The sequence below is a fragment of the Symphalangus syndactylus genome, chromosome 19, assembly GCF_028878055.3.
Source record: "Symphalangus syndactylus isolate Jambi chromosome 19, NHGRI_mSymSyn1-v2.1_pri, whole genome shotgun sequence".
Taxonomy (NCBI): domain Eukaryota; kingdom Metazoa; phylum Chordata; class Mammalia; order Primates; family Hylobatidae; genus Symphalangus; species Symphalangus syndactylus.
Genome location: NC_072434.2, coordinates 20,852,704 through 20,875,894, shown reverse-complemented (window position 1 = coordinate 20,875,894; position 23,191 = coordinate 20,852,704). Strand labels below are relative to the sequence as shown.

Sequence of the window (23,191 nt, the reverse complement as noted above, 5' to 3'; positions counted from 1 at the left end):
ATACCCAAACAGATATAGTCCTGGCAGGGGGTTTCCAGTGAGGAACATCTGTGACAAAGGAAAATGTTGCCCTGTTTTGGTGAAAAGCAGAGTATTCTTCAGGAGGAGAAGTGATAGTTCTCCTCTTGAAGTGGGTGTGGAGTGCCTACAAAGATGCCTTACTCCTGCCTCCCTCCTTGCAGGACCCACCCATAGGGCCTGCTCAGGCAGGCTGACAACCCCAGCTGGCTGTCCCGGGTAGGCTCAGGCTTCGGGCAGTCCCCAGCCTATGCTGGCTGCCCGTTGGGATTTGGTTTTCAAATGTAGTCATATGTAGTCTGTTGTTTTAGTCAAAAGTGGGTAAACTATCAGTATCAACCATATCTGTCTAATCAACTGGAGTTAAATGACCCCAAATAGTCAAACAGTTACCAAAGTAGAAGAATCACAAGGTTTAGGCTAGCATAATATTCTGGGTTTTTTTTTTTTTTTTTTTTTTGACAGGGTCTCGCTGTGTGGCCCAGGCTGGAGTGCAGTGGGGGGATCTCGACTCACTGCAGCCTCCACCTCCTCGGGCTCAGGTGATTCTTCCACCTCAGCCTCCCGAGTAGCTGGGACTACAGGCATGTGCCACCATGCCCGCCTAATTTTTGTATATTTTGTAGAGACAGGGTTTTGCCATGTTGTCCAGGCTGGTCTTGAAGCCCTGAGCTCAAGCAATCTGCCTGCCTTAGCCTCCCAAAGTGCTGGGATTACAGGCATGAGCCTGGCCAATATTCTGGTTTATTAAGCACCATCTTTCTAACCTCTGCCCTTTATAAGTCCTCCTCTAGCTCCTAAGATAAAGGCTATGGACTGAATGTTTGTGTCCCCCAAAATTCATAGGTTGAAGTCCTAATCCCTAAGGTGATGGTATTAGGAGGTGATTAAGTCATGAGGGTGGGGCCTTATAAAGGGGGCCGGTGGGGTTGTGGGGAAGAATACCAGCTCACAACCTTTTCACCATGCAAGGACAGAAAGAAGGCTCTGCCTAATAGCCAGACACTGAGTCTGCAAGGGTCTTGATCCTAGACTTCCCAGCCTCCAGAACTGTGAGCAATACATTTCTTTTTTTTTTTTTTTGAGATGGAGTCTTGCTCTGTCATCCAGGCTGGAGTGCAGTGGCACGATCTCAGCTCACTGCACCCTCCGCCTCCAGGGTTCAAGCAATTCTCCTGCCTCAGCCTCCCAAATAGCTGACTACAGGTGTGTGCTACCACGCCCGGCTAATTTTTTGTATTTTTTGTAGAGACAGGGTTTCACTGTGTTAGCCAGGATTGCCTCGATCTCCTGACCTCGTGATTTGCCTGCCTCAGCCTCCCAAAGTGCTGGGATTACAGGCATGAGCCACCGCGCCAAGCCAGCAATACATTTCTGTTGTTTAGAAGCCACACGGTTTATGGTAGTGTGAATTGTTACAGCTGCCTGAGTAGGCTATGAGGGTCCACCCTGTCTCACTTCCTAAACTGACTTCAGTTTCACCTTATTTGATGTCCTTGGGAGTGCTAGAAAAGTGCATATCCCAAGGGCGAAGATTTGCAGCCTGCCTTACCCTGGTCTGCAGTCTTTCTCTCTTGCTACAAAGAGGCCCCAGAGGGCCAAGAAGAAGAGGGAAAGAAGGAATGAGTCAGTCATCCAAGAAGTCTTTATTTTCCCACTTGGTTACTGTTCTGGAGCTTGTGCCCTCTGAGCTCTGAGATGCGGTTGGGAGGACAGTGCCAGGGAGGGCCTGTGGGGCTGTGCAGTTGCTTCTCTCTGGGCTGGCTCTGAACCCAGGGCAGGACCAGGCACTTGAGAGCCCCCCACCGAGCCTCATTGGCATGGACAGTCGTTCCTCTCACAGGGCTCAGGGGAGGTGGAGGTGTGGGCAAGTCCATCCCCAAGGCTGCAAGGAAGGAGCAGCTCCTCCATAAGGCCAAGCAGAAGCATTGGGGAAATCATCCTCAGTTTTAGCACTGCATGTTCTTCAGGAGAGAAGTCCTGAGTGAGGAGGCCCAGCTGTTCTCCAGATCCAGCTCCTCTGGGATTTCCACAGAGAACTGGTATCAAGGCAGCTGTCAGGGGCGGCGTGCCCGGTGATGCAGCATCTTACCTTCATCCCCATCTCAGAATGGGCAGCCAGTCTCAGATTCAAGGAGGACGAATCCTGAGGTGTGGCATTCAGTCCTGAGATAGACCTGAGGTCACCTGGAAATTGGGTTGATGCTGTGATGGATGAGGGGCGCTCATTCTCTCGGATAGACAGTGAGAAGTCCTGGTTCAGCTGAGCCTCCATGTCTGCATGGATGGTTATGACCCTGATCGTTTTTGGAAACAGCCAAGCTCTCTAGGTGTACTCAGCAAATGCAAGGTATAGAGGGTCATGGTGGGGTTGGTTATCTAAAATCAGACTGAGCACTTTGCCTCCTCTTCTCCCCTTGCCTCTTTCTTTTGTCTTCCTGCATACCCAGGGTATTATTTGAGCTATGGAAGCAAAACAGAGACTGCCCAGCCTCCCTAAGAGTAGTTGGTGGGAGTGGCCAGCAACCATGGAGGCTGGAGCAGCCCCTCTTTGCCTCTGAGTAGTCCCCACATGTTCCCTCTTCCAGAGACTTCAACTGCCAGGCCTGGTCACCTCTGTAGCCTACTCTTAGGACACATGGGTGGAGGCAAGGGTAACCAGAGTCCTTGTTCTTTCTTTTGATTGGGGTTGTCCAGCCCTTCCGATGTGTGGTCAGGGAGCAGAGTCACTGCTAGGATGTTGAGACTTGGAGATCAGGACCAGACTTTTCCCCATTCTTCCATCTGGCCTGTGCTTGGGCAGGACCTCGGGTGAAGGATGATCTTGGAATCACCCTTTTGTCAGTCCCAGGAAGGAGTGGCTGGAGTGGCTTCTAGAAACTTCTCTCATTGCTTTTCCCTCATGGCAGCTAAGCACTTAATGTTCATGTTATAGAAGAGGAAACTGAAGCTCACAAAGAGTGTCTCAGAGAAGACCAGGACACCTGGGCTTCTTTCTTTGTCTGTCATAAATGCTAGCTCCTGTCTTTAAGTTTAGAGAGACATTGGAGGTTCCCCTTACTGTCCATCTGGGGCCAACAGAGGAAGCAGAGGAGTGGCCAGTGTTGAAGACCTGGAATCTGGCCCCTTGTCCTTACTGATGCTGCTTCCTGTGACTGTAAGCACCACTAAGGAGGCACTCCTTCCTCACACCCACCCAAGGGGTACCCCCAGATCACTCGGCCCACTTTCCCCAGACCCACCTTCCCAGGCTTGAGGGAGGTGGGCACCTGGGCCGCTGGAGGGTAGCAGGGGTCAGGGGCTGGGTTCCTCAGGCAGCTGGCCTGCATACAGGGCCAAAGTGTGGTGCAGGAACTGGTACTGCTCTGCCGTCTGGATCATCCCCCCTCTGCAAGGAGAAACACACAGACCATGAGTGAAGGAGGGTCAGGGTGCTGGCTGAATGGCTCCGGTCAAACATCCTTGTGGTCCTACTGGGAAAGTCTTGACTTTCTCAAAGAACATGCCAACTCCTTTGCCTATATTCATCTTTTCTTTTTTTCTTTTTTTTTTTTTTTTTTTTTTTTGTGAGACGGAGTCTCACTCTGATACCCAGGCTGGAGAGCAGTGGTATGATCTCGGCTCACTGCAACCTCTGCCTCCCGGGTTCACGCCATTCTCCTGCCTCAATCTCCTGAGTAGCTAGGACTACAGGTGCCTGCCACCATGCCCAGCTAATTTTTGTATTTTTAGTAGAAACGGGGTTTCACCATGTTGCCCAGGGTGGTCTTGATCTCCTGACCTCAAGTGGTTGGCCCGTCTTGGCCCCCAAAGTGCTAGGATTACATGAGCCACCATGCCCCACCACCTATATTCATCTTTTCTACTTGCTACTCCTTCTTGCTGCCCCTCAGATCTGCTGTGAGAGAAGTCCTCTGCCCCTTACACGTCCTGAGGGGTGATGCCCCATGTTGACACTTGGTCTTCCTTGATTCACTGAGCTCCTGGGACAAAACCAGATCTCTGAATCCTTGGGTCGGGCCAGGAATACTCCTGAGCCTCAAGTTTCCTTCTTTCTAATAATCTTAAAAGTAAAAATAATGATTCCATACATTTGTATAGTAGTTTCCATTTCCAAAACACTTTCATATAAGTTAACTCATTTCTTACAACAGTTTTCTGGGGGAAGGAGCCATTATCTCTGTCTAGATAAAGAAGAAGTGGGCCGGGCACAGTGGCTCACGCCTGTAATCCCAGCACTTTGGGAGGCCGAGGCGGGTAGATCATGAGGTCAGGAGATCGAGACCATCCTGGCTAACGCGGTGAAACCCTGTCTCTACTAAAAATACAAAAAATTAGCCGGGCATGGTAACGGGCACTTGTAGTCCCAGCTACTTGGGAGGCTGAGGCGGGAGAATGGCGTGAACCCGGGAGGCGGAGCTTGCAGTGAGCTGAGACTGCGCCACTGCACTCCAGCCTGGGCGACAGAGCGAGACTCCATCTTAAAAAAAAAAAAAAAAAAAAAAAGAAGAAGGCGGGGCTGGGCACAGTGGCTTAAGCCTGTAATCGCAGCACTTTTCGAAGCCAAGTGGGCATTATTGAGCCCAGGAGTTCAAGACTAGTCTGGGCAACATAGTGAGACCCCCATCTCTATTATTATAAAAAGAAGAAAGAAAGAAAAAAAAGAAATGGGGGCTTAAAGAAATCTAGTGACATCTCAGTGAGACAGATGTCAGAATCTGAACACCGGCTCTGCCTCCACCCAGTGAGTTTCTTTGCACTACTTGTTGCTGCCTCATATCATGTTTAAGTCTAGGCCTCCAAGCCAACATTCCAGATAGATATTCTTTTTTTTTTTTTTTTTTTTTTTTTTTTTGAGACAGAGTCTCGCTCTGTCGCCCAGGCTGGAGTGCAGTGGCACAATCTCAGCTCACTGCAAGCTCTGCCTCCCGGGTTCACGCCATTCTCCTGCCTCAGCCTCTCCGAGTAGCTGGGACTACAGGCGCCCGCCACCACGCCCGGCTAATTTTTTTGTATTTTTAGTAGAGACGGGGTTTCACCGTGGTCTCGATCTCTTGAACTCGTGATCCACCCGCCTCAGCCTCCCAAAGTGCTGGGATTACAAGCGTGAGCCACCGCACCCAGCCAGATATTCTTTTTTTTTTTTTGAGTCAGAGTCTCACTCTGTCACCTAGGCTGGAGTGCAATGGCACAATCTCAGCTCACTGCAACCTCCACCTCCTGGGTTCAAGCAATTGTCCTGCCTCAGTCTCCTGAGTAGCTGGGATTACAGGGGCCCACACCAGGCCTGGCTAATTTTTGTATTCTTAGTAGAGACAGGGTTTCACCACGTTGGCCAGGCTGGTCTCGAACTCCTGGGCTCAGGTGACCCACCCGCCTCAGCCTCCCAAAGTGCTGGGATTACAGGTATGAGCCACTGCGCCTGGCCATCCAGATAGATATATTTTCCTGGTTGTTAGTTGCAAAATAAACAGCTCTAAGCAGAAAGGGTTTCTTCCTTTCTCTCAGGAGTGCTTGATGGTGATGGGCCTAGCAGAGCTCTGGGGCCCAGAGGCATTGATGCCACCCGTTAACATTATTGGCCTTGTTTACACCCACAGACCCACCTGTCTAGCCGCAGTTGGCACACAATACCCAGAATGTCCACTTCCCCTCGGGCCTTCAGCTGTTGACAGCCAATTCGCGTGGCGATGAAGCAGCCTGTCCGGCCAATCCCTGCACTGGAGATAACCAGGGAGGGGACAGGGAGGTCATGGGAGACCAGGGAATATGAGAGCCAGGCCCCAAACTATGGAGAAAGAAATGGGACCTGCAGGTGCTATATTTTGGGGATAGAGCTCTCGAGATGGGGGCAGGTAGCAGTACTCTGCATTCCTGTCCCCTTGGGGACCCTGCTGGAGACAGGTTTTAACTGGCATGGGAGGAGTTTACATTTCTTACCAGCTTCACTGTAAGCCTGTGGCAGGCCACCTTTTGGTCCCTGTGGACATTTTGACGATCTCCATTCTGCTGAGAGTCTACAGCGGTTTCCAACGGACAGTTTCCCACTTGTGGGTGTGCTGACCCTCGAGCCGTCCTTATCTAACCTTGACTTCCTCTCAGCTCAGACTCATCTTCCACGCAGCCCACGCCCGGCCCCTCTGTTTCCCACCTTGGCGCCCTCCCACAGTCTTCTCTCCGCTCTGTTCTGCCTGCTCCATCATGCCCTCTCTATTTCAAAACCACCTAGGCCTCCCCTTCCTCTTGCGTGAGCCCCTAATGACCTCCCTGCACAAGTCCCAGTGCTACCTGTGGGTGGGCTGGGAGGCCCTTGTGTCATGCCTTTTGCCTCTGTGCTCTGTTTTATTTAGGATATGCACTCCCAAATGGTCTCTTTCTTTAGTCTTGTCCCCTACGACACCCCCTCACTCTAGCCCAGTCCATTTTTCACTCTGTAGCCAAAGTGTTCTTTTAAAATGGCAAATCCAAGTGTCTTAGCCAGTCCTACAAGTCCCCTCATCATCTGACCTTCACTGGCCTTCCAAACCCATCTCTCATCATTACCCCACACATAACCTCTGGGCCTAACCTGTAACCCTGTTCTCAGCAGTGTATCCATTTTCACATTTCTTCTCTGGGCCTTAGCATATGCTCTTCCACCTGCCTGGAACGTGTTCCCTTCCCTCTCTTCACTTGGCTAATTCACCTTTCAGGTCTTAGCTTGGCTTAGATGGCCTTTCTCTTGGAAAACATTCTCTGGTCAAAGTCTGGCTTAGGAAACTTGGTCCTATGGTCCCCATAATATCCCCATCACAGCTCTCATCACATTGTGTGGTATTTAATTTTTTTTGAGACAGAGTTTTGCTCTTGTTGCCCAACCTGGAATGCAATGGTGCGACCTCGGCTCACCACAACCTCCACCTCCTGGGTTCAAGCAATTCTACTGCCTCAGCCTCCCGAGTAACTGGGATTACAGGCATGCGCCACCATGTGTGGCTAATTTTGTATTTTTAGTAGAGACAGGGGTTCTCCATGTTGGTCAGGCTGGTCTTGAACTCCCGACCTCAGGTGATCCTCCTACCTCAGCCTCCCAAAGTGCTGAGATTATAAGCATGAGCCACTGCACCCAGCTGAATCTGCCTTCTTTCTCACCAGCCTATAAACCTGTCTGGGGAGAAACCAAACTGCTTGGTTCATAGCTGTCTCCTTAGCATCTAACACTGTGCCTGACAATAATAGGTTTTCCTTTTTTGAGATGGAGTCTCGCTCTGTCGCCCAGGCTGGAGTGCAGTGGTGTGATCTCGGCTCACTGCAACCTCTGCCTCCAGGGTTCGAGCAATTCTCTTGCCTCAGCCTTCCAAGTAGCTGGGATTACAAATGTGTGCTGCCACACCTGGCTAATTTTTGTATTTTTTAGTAGAGACAGGTTTTCACCATGTTGGCCAGGCTCGTCTCAAACTCCTGACCTCAAGTGATCTGCCCATCTCAGCCTCCCAAAGTGCTGGGATTATAGGTGTGAACCACCGCGCCCGGCCAATAATAGGATTTTCAATACATATTTGTTGAATGAGTAAATGAGTTCCCCAACAGCTGGAATCCTGTTTATGTCCTCCTGCAGCTGACTGGGACCTTCCTGATATTCTGTCCCCTCTGTGGATGGGGCCTGTGTGTCCAGCCCAGATATCTGGGTTCTGCGTGAAGGAGGTGAAAAGAACAGAGCCCTTGCTGAATGGCCTTGCGAGTCATGTCTGAGTAAGGACTAGGCTTGTCTGATGCTTTTCTGCTCAGACCCTTCCCCAGGAGAGACCCAGGGGGCAGGGGAGGGGAGCGCAGTCCACAAGCTGCAGTGAAGGGAGTGCCACGCACCTGCAGTGGACTATGATAGGCCCGGGGCGGGCGGCTGTCTCCGGGCTCTCCTCCACCTCTGCCACTAGGCGCAGCAGAGGCCCAGCTGATTCTGGTGTCTGGTGGTCGGGCCAGGCGGAGAAGAGGATGTGCTTTACTGACCGGCACTCTTCCTGGTACTGGGTTGGAGACAAGGCATGAGAACCAAGGTCAGGGTGGAGGGCACTGTCTACCTTCTTCTCTGGTGCCTGAGGAGGGCAAGGGCTGGAATTACCCTGTGGGGGGGTCATCTACTCAAAGCAAGCTAGGTTGCAATTTTCATGCTCATCGTTCTCCACCACTTCCCCCTTCAAAATCTGGGGAAGGAGCATTGTCCTGGGAGAGGGGAGAGACCCAAATTCAAGTCCTAACTCTGCTTCCCGTAAGCACGTGACTTTGGGCAAGTCCCTTGATCTCATTTTCTTCACCTAGAAAATGGGAACAGTGATATCTTACTGGTTTACTTGCCAGGATATTTGGAAGAGAATGAGTTGATAGAGGACAGCTTTCAAAAATATAAAACACCATAAAATAATAGAAGGCATTTTAAAAGCCCTTGTGTACATGTTATTCCACATCTCTTTTTTTTGTTTTATCTTGTTTGTTTTTTTTGAGACAGACAGTCTTACTCCATCACCCAGGCTGGAGTGCCGTGGCACAATCTCGGCTCACTGCAACCACTGCCTCCTGGGTTCAAGTGATTCTCCTGTTTTAGCCTCCCAAGTAGCTGTAATTTTTAGTAGAGACAAGGTTTCACCATGTTGGCCAGGCTGGTCTGGAACTCCTGACCTCAAGTGATCCGCCTGCCTCAGCCTCCAAAGTGCTGGGATTACAGGCGTGAGCCGCCACACCTGGCCTTCCACATCTCCTTTAACCTCCTCTCCTTCCCTTGGCCCGGCTCCTGGATCCTGCCTGTCCTCGCCTGACCATTTACACAGATGGGTAGATACTTCCTGGTAGTCCTATTTGGCTTGTTGGCTCTGCCCTATTAGACTAGAGGCTGAGGACAGTGCTCAAGTTTCTCTTTCTTCTATAGATGTGGGTTTAAGGTGGTTTAGATGAGCAAACCCTTGGCTCCTAGTGAAGAGCCAGCCTGAGTTCCAGAGATGCTGTGGGCAGTCCAACTTCCCGTTGGGCCTGGCTCCGGGGGGTGGTACCTGGATGGTGAGCTGCCGCACAGTGTATTCTGGGCACTCTCTCATGTCCTGGATGCGGATCTGGAAGGGTCCATAGGTTTCCTCTTCTGTGGGCCAGTAGTGGACACATTTCTAGGAGGGAGGGAGCTGGGAGTCAGAAGAGGGTCAGCTGGAGCAGGTGACAGGGCAGCAGAGAGGGGCTGGTATCTCCTCCCCCTCCTCCACCCCTACTGGATGGGAGGTCAGCAACAGGGAGCCCGGCTCTTCTGAGCTTGATACCTGCAAGCAGAGTGCTCACTCTATCCCATATTTTGGCCATAGACAGCCTCCCAGGGCTATATCTCAGGGAACTTTCTGAGAGGTATGAGCTGGGGCTGGCTCCCAGGGAAACCTCTGGTCCTGAGCTGCCCTGTGTGTGGGGTGGGGATGGGGCAGGTATAGCACTTTCTGGGTTCATCATGAACTGTGGCTCTGCCTCCTACCTCCTTGCCCTCTCGGAGCTGAGTGAGCATGACAATGAGGGATACTTCCTCTTGCCATACCATCTCCCAGAAGTCCGACACAGTGTTGGGCATGGGGCCCTGGGTGGCAATGTAGACTTTCTCCTTCCCATCATAGCCCTGGAAGGTGGAAGCAGAGGGGAAGGGTGGGGAGCAGTGAGAGCAGAGCTCTGGGGAGATCCTGGATGCCTCACATGCTGGGATCAGCCTGAAGCTGTGAACCACACGTGTAGACACACACATGCACGAACACCCACACTCAGAAGCCACATGATGGAAAGGATATGGGTTCTGGAATGAGGATCAGATCCCTGTTCTGCTGTTTCCTGGCTGTACCATTATAAGCCAGTTACCTAGCCTCCGTAAGCCTCAGTTGTATCATCTGTAGATTGGGCATAATAATATCTATCTTGTAGGAATGTAGAGTGGATTAAATTCAGTAAGATATATTGAGAGTCTAGCAGATAGCAAGTGCTCTATAAATGTTTATTCCCTTTCTCCCCTGCTGCTTTCTTCTAGCACAAAATACCTAAACAGTGTTTAATATTTGTTCAGTGACAGTTTCACATTTACATGTTACTTTTCTATAAAAGTAGTAGCAAAATGTAGCAGACTCTCCCTAACCTGATTTTCTCACCTTCAGGATCCTCAGCTTCCCGCTCCTCAAGATGATGGTGAAATCCAGACCGCAGTTGATCTGGTATTGGCCAGCAAATGTAAGATCATGTTTCCCCATGGCTTCCCTAGCTAAGAGCTTTTCTCCTCCCTGCGCCCCTGACTGATGTCTTACCCATATTGAGTCACTAGAGAGCGCTGCTTTTACATCTCCTCAGGTCCCACAGCAGGGAGAAGCTGGCGTGGTACACCCACCCTGCCTGGAGCTTCCTATAGCTTGACATCAATTAACCATCTTCACATAAGAGGGGCTATCTGAGGGGCAGTTAAGGTAAGTTGGCGGGAAGGTCCCATTAGTGCTGGCATCACTTATGCAGTTCTCAGGAGCTGTGAGCTCTTAAGCAGCTGGAGATTGGGTTCAACAATGCTAACTTCCTGCTAAGTTTAGAGGGCGGCATGGGAGGGCTGATAGTGGAGGTTAGGGAGACTCGATGGTCTCTCCAGATATTTTTCAACATCTGTTCTGTTTTTTAGGTTGGTGTCTTGGGGCATGTTCAGTACCAGCCCAGCTTGGTAGGGCTATGACAGCAGTGAGCTGGAGGAGGGAGGGCAGGGAATGCAGGCATCTGATCCACCAGCCACGGCTGGAAGATATTCTCAGACATCCGAGAATTCCCCCATTCCCCGCCCACCACTGCAGCCAGGCCACTCACTCGGATGTAGTTGGCATTGATGTAATCTCCGTCCTCCTGGCTCTGTGCCCGGCCTAGACAGACACGGCTCTGGGGATCTAGGAAATAAAAATCAGCAGAGATCAGAGGTCAGAAGGTGACCAACTAACACAGACTCCAGCAGGGTCAGAAAGAGGAGAATTCCTGTGCTCATCACAGTCAAAGCACCTTGTGTATAGCAGGTGGCCTTATACCCACTGAAGTTGTTGTTTTTGTTGTTGTTTTTAGAGATGGGGTCTCATTCTGTTGCCTAGGCTGGAGTGCAGTGGTGTGATCACAGCTCACTGTAACCTCTAACTCCTGGGCTCAAGTGATACTTTTGTCTCAGCCTTCCACATAGCTGGGACTGTAGGTACATGCCACCACACCTGGCTTGCTTGCTTTATTTATTTATTTATTTATTTATTTATTTATTTATTTATGTTTTTTGTAGATACAGGGTTTCACTTTGTTGCCCAAGCTGGTCTTGAATTTCTGGCTTCAAGCAATTCTCCCACCTCAACCTCCCAAACTGCTGAGATTACATATGTGAGCCACCATGTCTGGCCCCTATTGAAGTATTTTATACGCAGACAGTAGGAAGCTATATAATGTTTTTTGAGCAGGAGAGTGACATGATCAAAACAATAGTTTGGGAAGATTAACTGAGTAGTGCTGTATAGGATGGACTAGAGAAGAAAGGGAATGGAACAGCAGAGACCAAATGGGAAGATACAATATTAGATATAATATTCTAATAGATATAGTATTCTATCCTTGAGATCAGTACAGGTTTAGAATAAGATTTATGCCAATAGGAATGGAAAAAGAGATGTAGAGGAAGAAGAATTTGTTTTCTAATGGTGAATATGGGATTCAGATGAGCAGCTTGCCAGATATCACATAGCTGTGAAGTGGGACTAGGACTCAGATTCCACTCAGCCATGAGGCATTTGGCCTCTGCCTCTAAGGGGGAAGGATTTCTCTAAATGAAACCCAAACATGGATGAAGAAGCTGGCTTGTGAGGAAAGGAGAAGAGACTCTCTCTCTGCTCATGCCAGCCTGGTCACGGACAGAAGGTACCCTGGGGACCAGAAGAATCTCAGGCAAAGGAATTTTTCCCTTTTCTGGTGGAGGCAGGGCTGATTAGAATTAGGCCAAGAACAAGGGCTACTCCTCCCCCTGGCCTGGAATACCGCTAATAGCCCCTTGATCCGCCCATGCAGGCAGAGGACACTCCAGGAGGGTTAGCAGGAGACAGGGCCCATGTGCTCACTGAGCTAAAACCTCAAGCTGGGAGTAGCTTCCCTGTAGGGAGAGCAGGGGAGGGAGGGAGAGGCTCCGGGGCCTCATGTCTGCCTCTGAAAAATAGAAGGTGCTTGTCCTGGGTCTGTCAGCTTGCAGGGTCACCCCCTTCTAGCACAGTGTCCTCCATCCCCCCGCCACTGCTCTCTTGCTGGCCGTTGCCCTGTCTCCATCTGACTTTCTCAAAGCCATCTCTCTGGGAGCACTCCTGGTGGTGCTTCCTCCACTGCAAGCCTTGGCTGGGCATTTCCCGTGCGAGAGGAAGACAAGGAAAAGGGCTTGGTGCAAGTAGCTAAGCTGAATATCTTAGGTAAGATATTCAACTTCTCTGTGCCTTAGTTTCCTCACTTGTAAAATGGTCATCATAATATCACAGTACCAACTTCATGGGATCATTGTGAGAAATGAGTGAATATAAAGGATTGAGGCCAGACGCGGTGGCTCAGGCCTGTAATCCTAGCACTTTGGGAGGCCGAGGTGGGCGGATCACCTGAGGTCGGGAGTTCGAGACCAGCCTGACCAACATGGAGAAACCCCACCTCTACTAAAAATACAAAATTAGCTGGGCATGGAGGCGCATGCCTGTAATCCCAGCTACTCGGGTGGCTGAGGCAGGAGAATCACTTGAATCCGGGAGGCGGAGGTTGCAGTGAGCCCAGATCGCGCCATTGCACTCCAGCATGGGTAACAAGAGCGAAAACTCTGTCTTAAAAAAAAAAAAAAAAAAGGATGGAGAGCAGGGCGTGGCCCAGGGTACGTATCTGCAAACATTATTATTGCTGCTGTTGTGATTCTTGCTCCTTCTTTCCCCTTTCTCTGCTGAGAGAAGATGTGCCAAGCAAAGTTGTCCTTCCCTGGCTGAAACTGTGTACTTTGTCCTCTGAAGTTCTCTAGCCCCAGGGACTGTACCCAACTCCCTTCACCCCAGCTGCAGTTCTTACTTGGCAAGATGGTCTTGTATCGGTCCTTGGAGGCGTGGCCAGGGATGTCCAGGTCTTCGGGGCTGACAAAGTTTGAAGGGATCTTCTGGCAGGGGGAGGAAATGGGTGAGCAGCTGACTCCTAGCCTCCTTTTCTCTCCTTCTAACTTTTTCTAGAACAGCGGGACTCTGGCCATTCCTTCTTGACATTAGTATGTAGGCCTAGACGGGGTGGGGGCAGAAGGGGAAGCCTGGGGGCAGCCCCTCCCTCAGCCCTGAAGTTCTCTTTCCTAAGGGGCCCAAAGAGGGGACTTGCCCAGGGTGCCTGTGAGGGAATGGTTCCAGCTGGCTGCCTCTGATACAGAGGGCAGAGCGATTCGGAGGGAACTCCAATTTCTTACCAAGAATTCTTCTTCCAGTTGCTTGGGGCTGGGTGGCTGACGCTGAAGGGCCCAGCGGGTAAGGGGGTGTCCAGCAGTGCGCAGAAAGTGTAGGGTGACCTCCCGGGGTGTGTTCACGGAGCAGATGGGTTCTACGGCCCCCAGGGACCGAACGTCCAGCATCAGAGCCACATTGGAGCCCCGCCTGCAGGCATAGCCCACCACTGCCTAGTGAGTACCCAATCATATTTGCTTTTCTTTTCTTTTTATCTTTTCTTTTAGAGATAGGGTCTCTCTCTGTTGCCCAGGCTGGAGTGTGATGGCACTATTATGGCTCACAGCAGCCTCAAATTCCTAGGCTGAAGCGATCCTCCCACCTCAGCCTCCAGAGTAACTGGGACCACAGGCACATGCTACCACATCTGGCTAATTTAATTTTTTTTTTTTTTTGGAGAGACAGGGTCTTGCTCTGTTGCTCAGGCTGGTTTTGAACTCCTGGGCTCAAGTGATCCTTCTGCCTTGGCTTCCCAAAGTGCTGGGATTATAGGCATGAGCCACTGTGCCTGACCATATTTGCTGTTCTTACAAGTATTACTGTTATGTGGCACCTCTGAGGGGGCTGCTCTTTATCTTTCCTTTAACCTGGAGGCCCAGTAAATTTAGGGTTTGGGCTCCTACTGTATGCCCTCTTTTTTTTTTTTTTTTTTTGAGAGAAGAGGTCTCACTATATTGCCTAGGCTGGTCTCTAATTCCTGGACTCAAGAGATCCTCTCACCTCAGCCTCCCAGAGTGCTGGGATTTTGGGCATGAGCTACCATGCCCGGCTCAGCCCTCTCCCTTTGTCAGCCGGAACAGGGCAGCCTTGAACTCAACTGCTCCTTCCAGCTGGCTGCCTCTTCCCATTCCCAACCAGGCCCTGTGGCTCTGACATGCATCCAGCACCAAGAAGGCTGCTGGCCTTGCCTGGAATTTAGGGAGCAGGCTCATGGTTGATATGAAACTCTGTGCTCCAGACATGCAAAAGACATGCAAATGAGCATTACTGGTTTCCTTTCCAAATTGGAGTCAACAACTGAGGGCCCTCTGGACCCTGCTGTCAGAGCTGGAGGGGCAGATGGAGGGAAGGGAGGAGTGGAATGGGGGCTCAGGGCTGGGAAGATCTCACCTCTCCTGCAGCCGCACATGCTTCTTGGCTGGCGTTTTGGCAGGCGGAGGCTGGGTCATGGCTGCCCCCAAAGACAAGGTCAGTGGCTGTGCTCTGGAGCGCCCCCCATGGGCTTGGACCATGCTGGGGTGGGGTGCTGGGCCCAGGGGAGGCTCACTCAGCCATGAGGTCTGCCTGAAAGACAAGGCCCTCCGCTGCTGTTCTCTGGCCTGCTTGATTGGCCAGAAGGAGACTCCCACGCCAGGCTGGCTTTGCACTCTGTTTTCACTGGGGCGTCTTCTCTTCCCCAAGAGGTGGCCTCATTTTCACTAAGGGAAGGACAGGATCTATTTGGTGGGACCCAGGGCAGAAGGCAGTCTGGGGGTAGAGTAACGGCAAAATAAAGGGTAGAGATTGTGGATGAAGACACGAAAGAATCCAGAAGGAGGAAAAGAGAGAGGGGAGCGAGGCCACACACCAGAGTACACAGGGCTCTGAGCGGGTCCAAGTGGGAGAAGGCAAGGGAGGAAACAGAAAACATGTGTTCTCTAGGACGGAAGGGAGAAAGCGTGCAGAAGCCATCTCTGAGCTAACCAGTGGGCATTCTCCTGAACAGGGAATGGAGGCCTCCAGCAGTGTTGGAGCTGGTTGGGCAGCCAGGCAGGCGGGCTCCTGGACCCCAGCAGGGTCCTCTCCTAACTGCTGCTGTTCCACTCCCAAGTCCATTTCTGGCTTCTGGGGTCTCTGTCCAGGGAGGTAGGCTGGAGGTGTTTCCTTCCTCCTCCTGCCCATCCCCCCGTCTCCCGCCTCTGTAACCGTCACAGGAAATGGCCTCACCAAGCCCTTGAGCGACAGCGCATGGTGAGGCGACAGCTGGGGGCAAGACAGGGGGCATGGAGGTGGTGGGACCATCTCCTCTTGGGGGCAGTCCCTATCTCCCAGAGCCAGGGTCACAGTGGGCGAGGTGGCAGGGGTGTTGAGTCACCAAGGCGGCAGGGACGGACGTGAGGGGACAGAGTGGGCCCGGCATAGGTGTGAGTGGTAGAGCGAGGGTCTCTGGCAGCAGAAAGGGTCCCTTCAGACTCTGCTCTCCTTGTAGCTCCCTGTGGCTTCCCTGCTCACCCCCGTCTTGGGGACATCAGGTCTGTGAGCACCCATTCCCCAGCCAGGCACTGTGGCACCCCACTCGCCCTCCCGCACTCCCTCCTGGAGATGCCCTCTTATATCTCCGGAGTTCACACCCCCCAGGGCCACAGGACTCCCAGTCCCCCCTTCAGATACTTACTGAAGCAGCTGTGGCCCCCAGGCTGCCTCTTGCCAGCTGTCTGTCTGTCTGTCGGTCTGTCTTTGAGGGCTGAGAAGGCTCCAGGAAGCCAGCTTCCTCCCTCCGCCCCTCCTTGCTGCCACCCACGCACACCCCAGCTGCATTCTGCCCTCCCGTGCCTGCTGCCGCTGCCACCAGGGGTCGGGTGCCTCCCGCCTGTGCCCTTCTGGGGCCCAAGGCCCTGTTCCCTGGGAATGGGTGAGGGGCCAGGCCTTCTTGACCATCTTGCTTTCCCCAGCTTCCAGACCCTCTCCCCTCTTCTGTGTTTCTCCTCTGGGTCTTTGTCACATTGAGCCACTGCCTACTTGATGGGCACAGCTCGCCTGACCCCCAGCTCTGTGCTGTCCCACAAAGAACCCAAGGCTCTCCTGCTCAACCTGACCTTGGCTGGAGGCTTATTTCTCCTTCTCTGCTTCTGCCCCACAGCCCTCTCCCTCAAAGCCCTTGCTGCTTCAAGCCTTGGGAATTCATGGCCAAGCACAGACCACATCTTCCCAGAGCAGATGTGGCACAGACTCGGGGTGGGGAAAAAGAGGAGGCAAGAATCCATGCTTCACAATGTGAAGGAATGGGCCAGGGCCAGGCCAAAAAGGTCGTCTCCATGCCTGTGCCACGGCCCAGCTCTCCACAGCCCACGGCCTGAGTGTAGGCCAGCCCAGCAGGAAGCAGATAGCAGAGTCCACTTGTGGGAGGGAGTCTGAGGGGCTTCCCCTGGGCCCCCAGCCCCCTGCAGGACTCCTCCCAGAACCCTGACATCTACTTAGAAGACTTACAGACCGTGGACAGTCTCTGGCCCTCACACCAGGGGACTCCCATGTCCTCTTCGCTGCTGGGGTGCCTGGATGCCTGGGACCTGAAGGGTGGCCCCCAAGTCCAAGACTCCTCTGCCCACTGCCCCTGACTGACCTTGGCAGGCTCCTTGTGGGCCAGCAGCCCAGCCGGTTCATGCTCGCTGCACGCCTCCTTTTACCTTGTAACATTTCAAACGCCCTTCCCTTCCCGGCCCCCAACACGCGCAATCCACGTCCTCTTTCTTCCTCCCACTTTCCTGATTCAGCTGTCAAGTGGTGACAGCAAAAAAGAAATGAGGTACCCTAGGCACAGGGGGCAGGCATGCCGGAGGGGGTGGTCGGGAGGGGGCTGGCCTTCTGCTGGCCCCTTGGGGAGGAGGGTTGAGATGAAGAACAAGAACGGCCCTCAGAGGCTCAGAAGGCCTCCCAGCACCCGCCCTTGCTCTTGGCAGTGGGGACGGGGCCTGGCTCTTTTTTGAGCCCCTCCATGGCCAGCTGATCCTGGCGCCTCCTTCCCTGCAGCCTGCGTTCCTCTCCGGAGTGGGTGGGTTTCCCTGAGGAGGAGGCCAATTAGGGCTGGGAAAGGGGTTGGTTCCCGTGCTCAGGACTGACTGGGGGGAAGCAGGAACCTGGGAATCCCTAACATGCTTGCGGGCAGTGACCTGGAGACTGGCGTCTGCCTCACCCCCCACACCAGTCAGTCTTTCCACTGGTGGGTAGTGGGGGCCCTGGGGACACAGGAGGGGGCAGGTGGGGGTTGGAAAGAGGGCCCGGCTCTGAGCCTATGCTGATTGTTATCAAGAACAGGAAGCTAGGACACCACAGGGGTGGGAGGAGGAAGCGGCAAAGCCCTCCCCACATAGGTCGGCCTGGTCCCCCCAAGTTTCCAGGGTCTGAGCCCTGTTGGCTGTGAGCCCACCCCTTTCCCCCACAGACCGAGGCCTAGCAGTGGCTGGACAGTTGGAAGCTGAGTTTCACAGCAAGGAAGCTGGGAGCCAGGAGATGGGGAAGATAGTTGGGGTTGGGGTGGGGGTAGTGGCTGAGCATTAGGCAAGACCTCTCAAGGATCCCCTGTTCCCTCTGGGTGGGTGTGGGGTAGAGGGGACAGTCACTCCTTGGCTCCTGCCCACTCCTTCTTCCCCTGTGCTTAGGGATGCCTGGACATCCATGGAGGCGTGTGGCCAGAGCTCATGAGGGCTGAGGATGCCAACTGCAACCTCAGATGGCACAAGACATGCGTCATCGCCCTGCACCACCCCCTCCCCAGCCTGGCCTGGTGACTTGGGACGCCCCTCTCTGCCCTCTCTGGAGTGGACTCTGTCCCATCCGGGCTGCTGAAAGGCTCCTTGGCGTGACTCCCTCTCCCCTCCAGAACCTTCCCACCCCTGGGGCCAAAAGGTCCCAGCAGCTCTCAAACTTCCATCACTCGAATTGATTCGTGTTCCTGGGTTGAGATTTAGGTTCTAGCCACCCTCGACTCCAGAGAAAGTATAGTAATAGTTGGAAATCAGAAAGATCTGTGCGTAATGAGTCTAAACGTAGCTTATTAACTGTGTGACCTTGGGCAAATTGCTGAGTCTCAGTCTCCTCAGCTTCCTCCCTCTACTGGGGGATGATCATAGCACCTCCCTTGTCAGCCCATGGCAGGCTTTGTTCACGGAGGAGAGGTTGGGAGTCAGCAGCCAGAGGACCGAGGAGCTGGGAGGAGCTAGCTGGGGAAGTGGGCCTGGGAGCAGCACAGGGTGAGGAGGTCATGTCTGCCGGGTCTCACCTCTCTCCAGCCTCCCTCTTCCTCCTCACTGCTGACTTTCTCCCCGAACCCGGGCTGCCAGGGCACTTCCAGCCGAGCACTGAGGAAGTTCGGGAAGGAGTCACTCCCAGGCGTCTCCCAGCATCCCGGGTGGGACAGAGTCCACTCCAGGGAGGACAAACAGGGGTGTCCCAAGCCACGAGGCCAGGCTGGGGAGGGACTGGTGCAGGGCATGACGCATCTTGAGAGTCAGCCTTGTCCCATCTGAGGCTGTGGTGGGTGCCCTCAGCCCTCCCAAGCTCTGGCCACACACGTCCTGACTCTCTTGTCTTCCCCTCTAGTGATTCCCAGTTCCAGGGCTGTGAGCCACAGCTCCCTGCCCCAAGTGTCAGAAGCGCCCCCCACTCCCCAGCCCAGGCCTGGGGAAAGGCGGCCATTACATCTGGAATTCCCAGAAGTCTTTGCTCCTTGCCATCCCCTAGGGAGTAAAGAGCTCTTTGCTGGGGAGCAGTTGGCCCCCAGAGGCAAAGGCTGCAACCTTCTAACAATCCAAGGGGAGGATCCTGGGGAAAGAGTCATCTGCTTGGGGCCAGGACTGCTGGGTCCTGCACGCTCCACCTGCTCTGCCCCCTTCCTAGCTGCCCTCCTCGGCTCCTCTCTGGAGAAGCACTAGGATCTTGGGTGGCTGCTCCTCCATCCTTCCCACCCCCAAAATCCTAGGCCAGCCTGAGCTGGCTTGTTCTGCCCCAACTTTACAGGCCCTGGCTTGTTCCTGTTTGTGTGGGGGAGACAGAAACACCGAGAACTGGATCTGGGAAGCCTCATCCCAGAGGAAGCAGGGAGACAGCAGGAGAGACACAGTGAGTGGGGCAGGGAAGTGCTGTTAGGGGCATGGGATGAGTCCAGGCTGACCAGAGTGACAACTGCACCCCGTCTCAAAGCTTCACCCCTGTGCCGGGCCAGCTAGGACCTCCTGCTACCTTTTGGATGAAGGGGAACATCCCATACCCTTTACCCCTGGCTGAGAGGACCAGTAATCCAGCCCTGCTCGGCACTGGAATGCCAGAGCCAGCCTGCCAGGAGGTCCAGGAAAGTGCCTGGTTCTTTGCCCAATGCTGGAACTCAGGACCCTGGCAGGAAGGTTTTAGGGTAGAAGAGTCCCTCCCTCTCTCCCAAGCCCAAAGCCAGCCAAATGGACATCTATTCTACAATGTGGCCTTTTCTTCCCAGGGGCTCCCGTCTCCCTCCTGCTCTGTGTTGTCCCTGGACACCCACTCATGCATCCATCCAGACAGGTGTCTACACCCTCATGGCCCACGTTTGCACAAATGCACGTGCACAGTATCAATCCACACATGACCAGCCCCTCCCCTGCTCTCCCATGGCCTGGTCAGGGGGACCTAGGCCTTCCCCCACTCCCTGGCCACCTTCCCCGTAGTATAGGCAGCAGGGGGAGTGGGCGGCTTGGCTGTCCTGAGCCACCCTGCCCCTCTGCTGCTGGGTGATTATCTTCCTCCAGTGTGGGGACTGCCCAAGGCCTGGCTTCAGGCTGTGGGAGAGCAGGGAGGGGCCGGAAGAGCACTGCCTGGGACAGCTGTAGGCCAGGCCAGTTCACATTTGGAAGCCAGCACTCCCGGACCTGCCCCTTGCTCTCTCCTCTGCCTCCTGGCTGGTTCTCTCCAGAAGGAATCAGTAAAGTGCCCTGAGACCTCAGGGTAGCGGGGCGGGGGGGAACCCCAGGGGTTCTCTAGGGAGAGGATGTGGGTTTGTCTGTGGGGGTGGTTGCTGGGGAGGAGATACAGCCCTTGTGGTACCTTTTTTTTTTGCTGAATGGAGATGTTTGGGCTGGGGAGGCAGCTGCTTATTTATTTTATTTTATTTTTTTGAGACAGAGTCTCATTCTGTCACCAGGCTGGAGTGCAGTGGTGCCATCTCGGCTCACTGCAACCTCCAACTCCCTGGTTCTAGTGATTCTCCTGCCTCAGCCTCCCGAGTAGCTGGGATTACAGGCACGTGCTACCACGCCCCACTAATTTTTTGATTTTTATTAGAGACGAGGTTTCACCATTTTGGCCAGGATGGTCTTGATCTCCTGACCTCGTGATCCGCCCACCTCAGCCTCCCAAAGTGCTGGGATTACAGGCATGAGCCACCACGCCCAGCTTATTTATCAGAACCTCTAGGGGCCCTGTCTCCCGGTCCCCTAGGCTGCACTGGGGCTGGCAGCTATGCATCTTAGGGCCAGGTGCCTCCTCAAGGCTCCGTCCAAAGGACTAGCTATGGAGTCTGTGCTGGGCTCCACAGGCCTCTTTTTTGTAGAGACTCTTGAGCAGGTTCTGACACACTCTGCCTTTACCTAGACCTGTGTCCTGTGTGTCTCTTCTCCTTAGATTCTGAATTAGGGCGCCTCCACCCTGCCTCTCCCCTTTTTGGTTGCTGATCAAGGCTACCAGAAAGAACAGAGTGAGATGTCCCCAGGTGAGGTGGGATGAGGGTGGGATGAGAAGGTATGATGTTTCCGCCACCTCTTGGCCAGACTGGGACCTCTTCCCTTTCACATCAGTTTCCCTGGTTGCAACCTTCCCCCGCCCCCGCCTTTCAAAAGAGCACATATGCGCAGGCGCACACACAGCCTGGAAAATCTCCTGAGTCTGCAGTGCTGAGTTTCCAGGCCCCCATCCAGGGGCCGGGTGGGCGGCTCTGAGGTTTGGGGCTGGGTGGAGCGGGGGAGGGGCAAGCAGCCCCTGGCTGTGGCCAGAGCAGGGAGCTGAGCTGAGCTGGACTCGGAGGCAGGCTTGTCCTCCCTGCTGGGGCAGGCCCAGGAGAATCCAGCTACCACAGAGGCTGCGTTGGTGTTCAGACTTCTATACCTGTGTGTTTTCCACACATCCCCTCTCCCCACTTCCTGAGTTTGTTCTGAGTCCTGGGCTTCACTCCCAGGGCCCAAAGCCTTTTCTTCCGTTCTCCCTCCTCATCCTCAGCTGTCTGTGGGTGGGAGCACCTGGGTGAGCAGCTCGGGGTGACTCGCGGGCTCTAGTCAGGAGTAAAGCAAAGCCCCAAGTTCATTATCTTTGAGGCCAGGCCTTAGGCAGGCTTGCCTGGGTTCCAGCAGTGCCCAAAGCCAGGTGGGGGTTGGGAGGGGGCAGGGGAACCAGGATGGACGCAGCTGATCTGGGGAGAGGAAGTGGGGGAAGGCAAGCAGAAGTCCCAGGTACTTGAATTTCTCCTCAGAGGATTCCCAGCTGAGAGGACCCCAATCTGGGAGGTTTGGAGCAGGGTCCGCCATCTCTGTTCTATGAAGTCCGAAGTCCCAGGTTCAAGCCCAGCTTTTCTGTTCACACACTTGGGCTCTTCCTCACCTGGCAGTGATGAGGTGGGACCAGAGGAGGCCCAAGGGCCAGCTGGGCTCTAGATCTACAATTGCTGTGACTCAGGAGCCAAAGGATGTGCTTCTGTCCACAAGAGCATGGTACCACATGGATATACAAAAGGAGACACACACTCAGCTGGCCATCCACCTAGGACACAGGAACACACATCCACATGGTGTCACCAAGACCACACGCACCCCCACAGGAACACTATCTATCTCGCACTCGGTGATGGAGTCAGCAGACACTGTGCCCCTCCTCCAGAGCCAAGGAGTGGGACAGCCAGCTGCAAATGTGTCCATTTGCAGAGCCACCTCTCCTCTTGGTCTTCCCCAAGAGCACAGGACACTTTTCTCCCTGGAGAGCTGAGGGCCGGGAGTGGGCTACAGGTAGGGGAGGCATTAAGGAAGGAGACCACTACTACTCCTGCTGCCCTCCCTCCTCCCCGCACCTTGCCTAGTTCACAAGACAGGAGGAAAGAGAGAAAGCAAAAAGTTGGAAAGAAACTTACCAAAAAGTTGGTAAGATAAGTAGCCAGACAACCTTAGCACCACCACCTGGCCCTAGGAGTTAAAAAAGTAATAATAATATCAACCCCTGACCTAAACTACTTGTGTTATCTGTAAATTCCAGACATTGTATGAAAAAGCATTGCAAAACTTTCTGTTCTATTAGCTGATGCATGTAGCCCCTAGTCACGTTCCCCATGCTTGCTCAATTTATCACGACTCTTTCACGTGGACCCCTTAGAGTTGTAAGCCTTTAAAAAGGCCAAGAATTTCTTTTTCAGGGAGCTCGGCTCTTAAGATCTTAAGACGCAAGTCGGCTGACACTCCCGGCTGAATAAACCTCTTCCTTCTTTTTTTTTTTTTTTTTTTTTTTTGAGATGGAGTCTCACTCTGTCGTCCAGGATGGAGTGCAGTGGCACGATCTTGGCTCACTGCAAGCTCCACCTCCCGGGTTCATGCCATTCTCCTGCCTCAGCCTCCCTAGTAGCTGGGATTACAGGTGCCTGCCACCATGCCTGGCTAATTTTTGTATTTTTAGTAGAGACGGGGTTTCACCATGATAGCCAGGATGGTCTCGATCTCCCGACCTCGTGACCCGCCCGCCTCGGGCTCCCAAAGTGCTGGGATTACAGGTGTGAGCCACCGCGCCCGGCCTCTTCCTTCTTTAATCTGGTGTCTGAGGAGTTTTGTCTGCAGCTCGTCCTGCTACAGCATCAGGAACAGGTGGGCTTGTCTGCAGCCTGAGAGTCACAATCCCCTTCCACCTTCTGGGCCTGGAGCCAGTCTCCGCCTCTCTCCCTTCAAGAGCCTTGCCAAGGCTGGAGAGATGGGGGGTCAGGCTCTGGGGCTAAGAGG

At 53.5% G+C, this 23,191-nt stretch overlaps 2 protein-coding genes across 6 annotated transcripts in view; one reads left to right on the top strand and one right to left on the bottom strand.

The window, feature by feature from the left end:
- Positions 1 to 1,641: 1,641 nt before the first annotated feature.
- PTPN7 (protein tyrosine phosphatase non-receptor type 7) lies at positions 1,642 to 16,877 on the bottom strand. 5 transcript variants are annotated; one of them, XM_055234548.2, is made up of 10 exons: positions 16,689 to 16,877; positions 14,613 to 14,782; positions 13,469 to 13,652; positions 13,090 to 13,174; positions 10,846 to 10,922; positions 9,500 to 9,637; positions 9,039 to 9,149; positions 7,864 to 8,021; positions 5,625 to 5,738; positions 1,642 to 3,406 (listed from the first exon to the last, which is right to left on the bottom strand). In XM_055234548.2, exons 1-10 carry the CDS (start codon positions 16,860 to 16,862, stop codon positions 3,313 to 3,315), a joined length of 1,305 nt encoding a protein of 434 aa, XP_055090523.1. In that variant the 5' UTR covers positions 16,863 to 16,877; the 3' UTR covers positions 1,642 to 3,312. The 5 variants fall into 5 exon arrangements, with proteins under 5 accessions (XP_055090523.1, XP_055090521.1, XP_055090522.1 ...); XM_055234546.2 differs by lacking the exon at positions 16,689 to 16,877 and adding an exon at positions 15,877 to 16,154 and having other exon boundaries at positions 14,613 to 14,786; XM_055234547.2 differs by lacking the exon at positions 16,689 to 16,877 and adding an exon at positions 15,877 to 16,017 and having other exon boundaries at positions 13,090 to 13,171; positions 14,613 to 14,786.
- Positions 15,425 to 23,191, top strand: part of LOC129458580 (receptor-type tyrosine-protein phosphatase V-like) — a 28,877-nt gene continuing 21,110 nt past the window's right edge. Inside the window, 3 exon segments of the mRNA XM_063613249.1 lie at positions 15,425 to 15,452; positions 15,691 to 15,733; positions 19,215 to 19,316. Coding sequence (XP_063469319.1) covers positions 15,450 to 15,452; positions 15,691 to 15,733; positions 19,215 to 19,316 — 148 coding nt within the window. The 5' untranslated portion in view covers positions 15,425 to 15,449.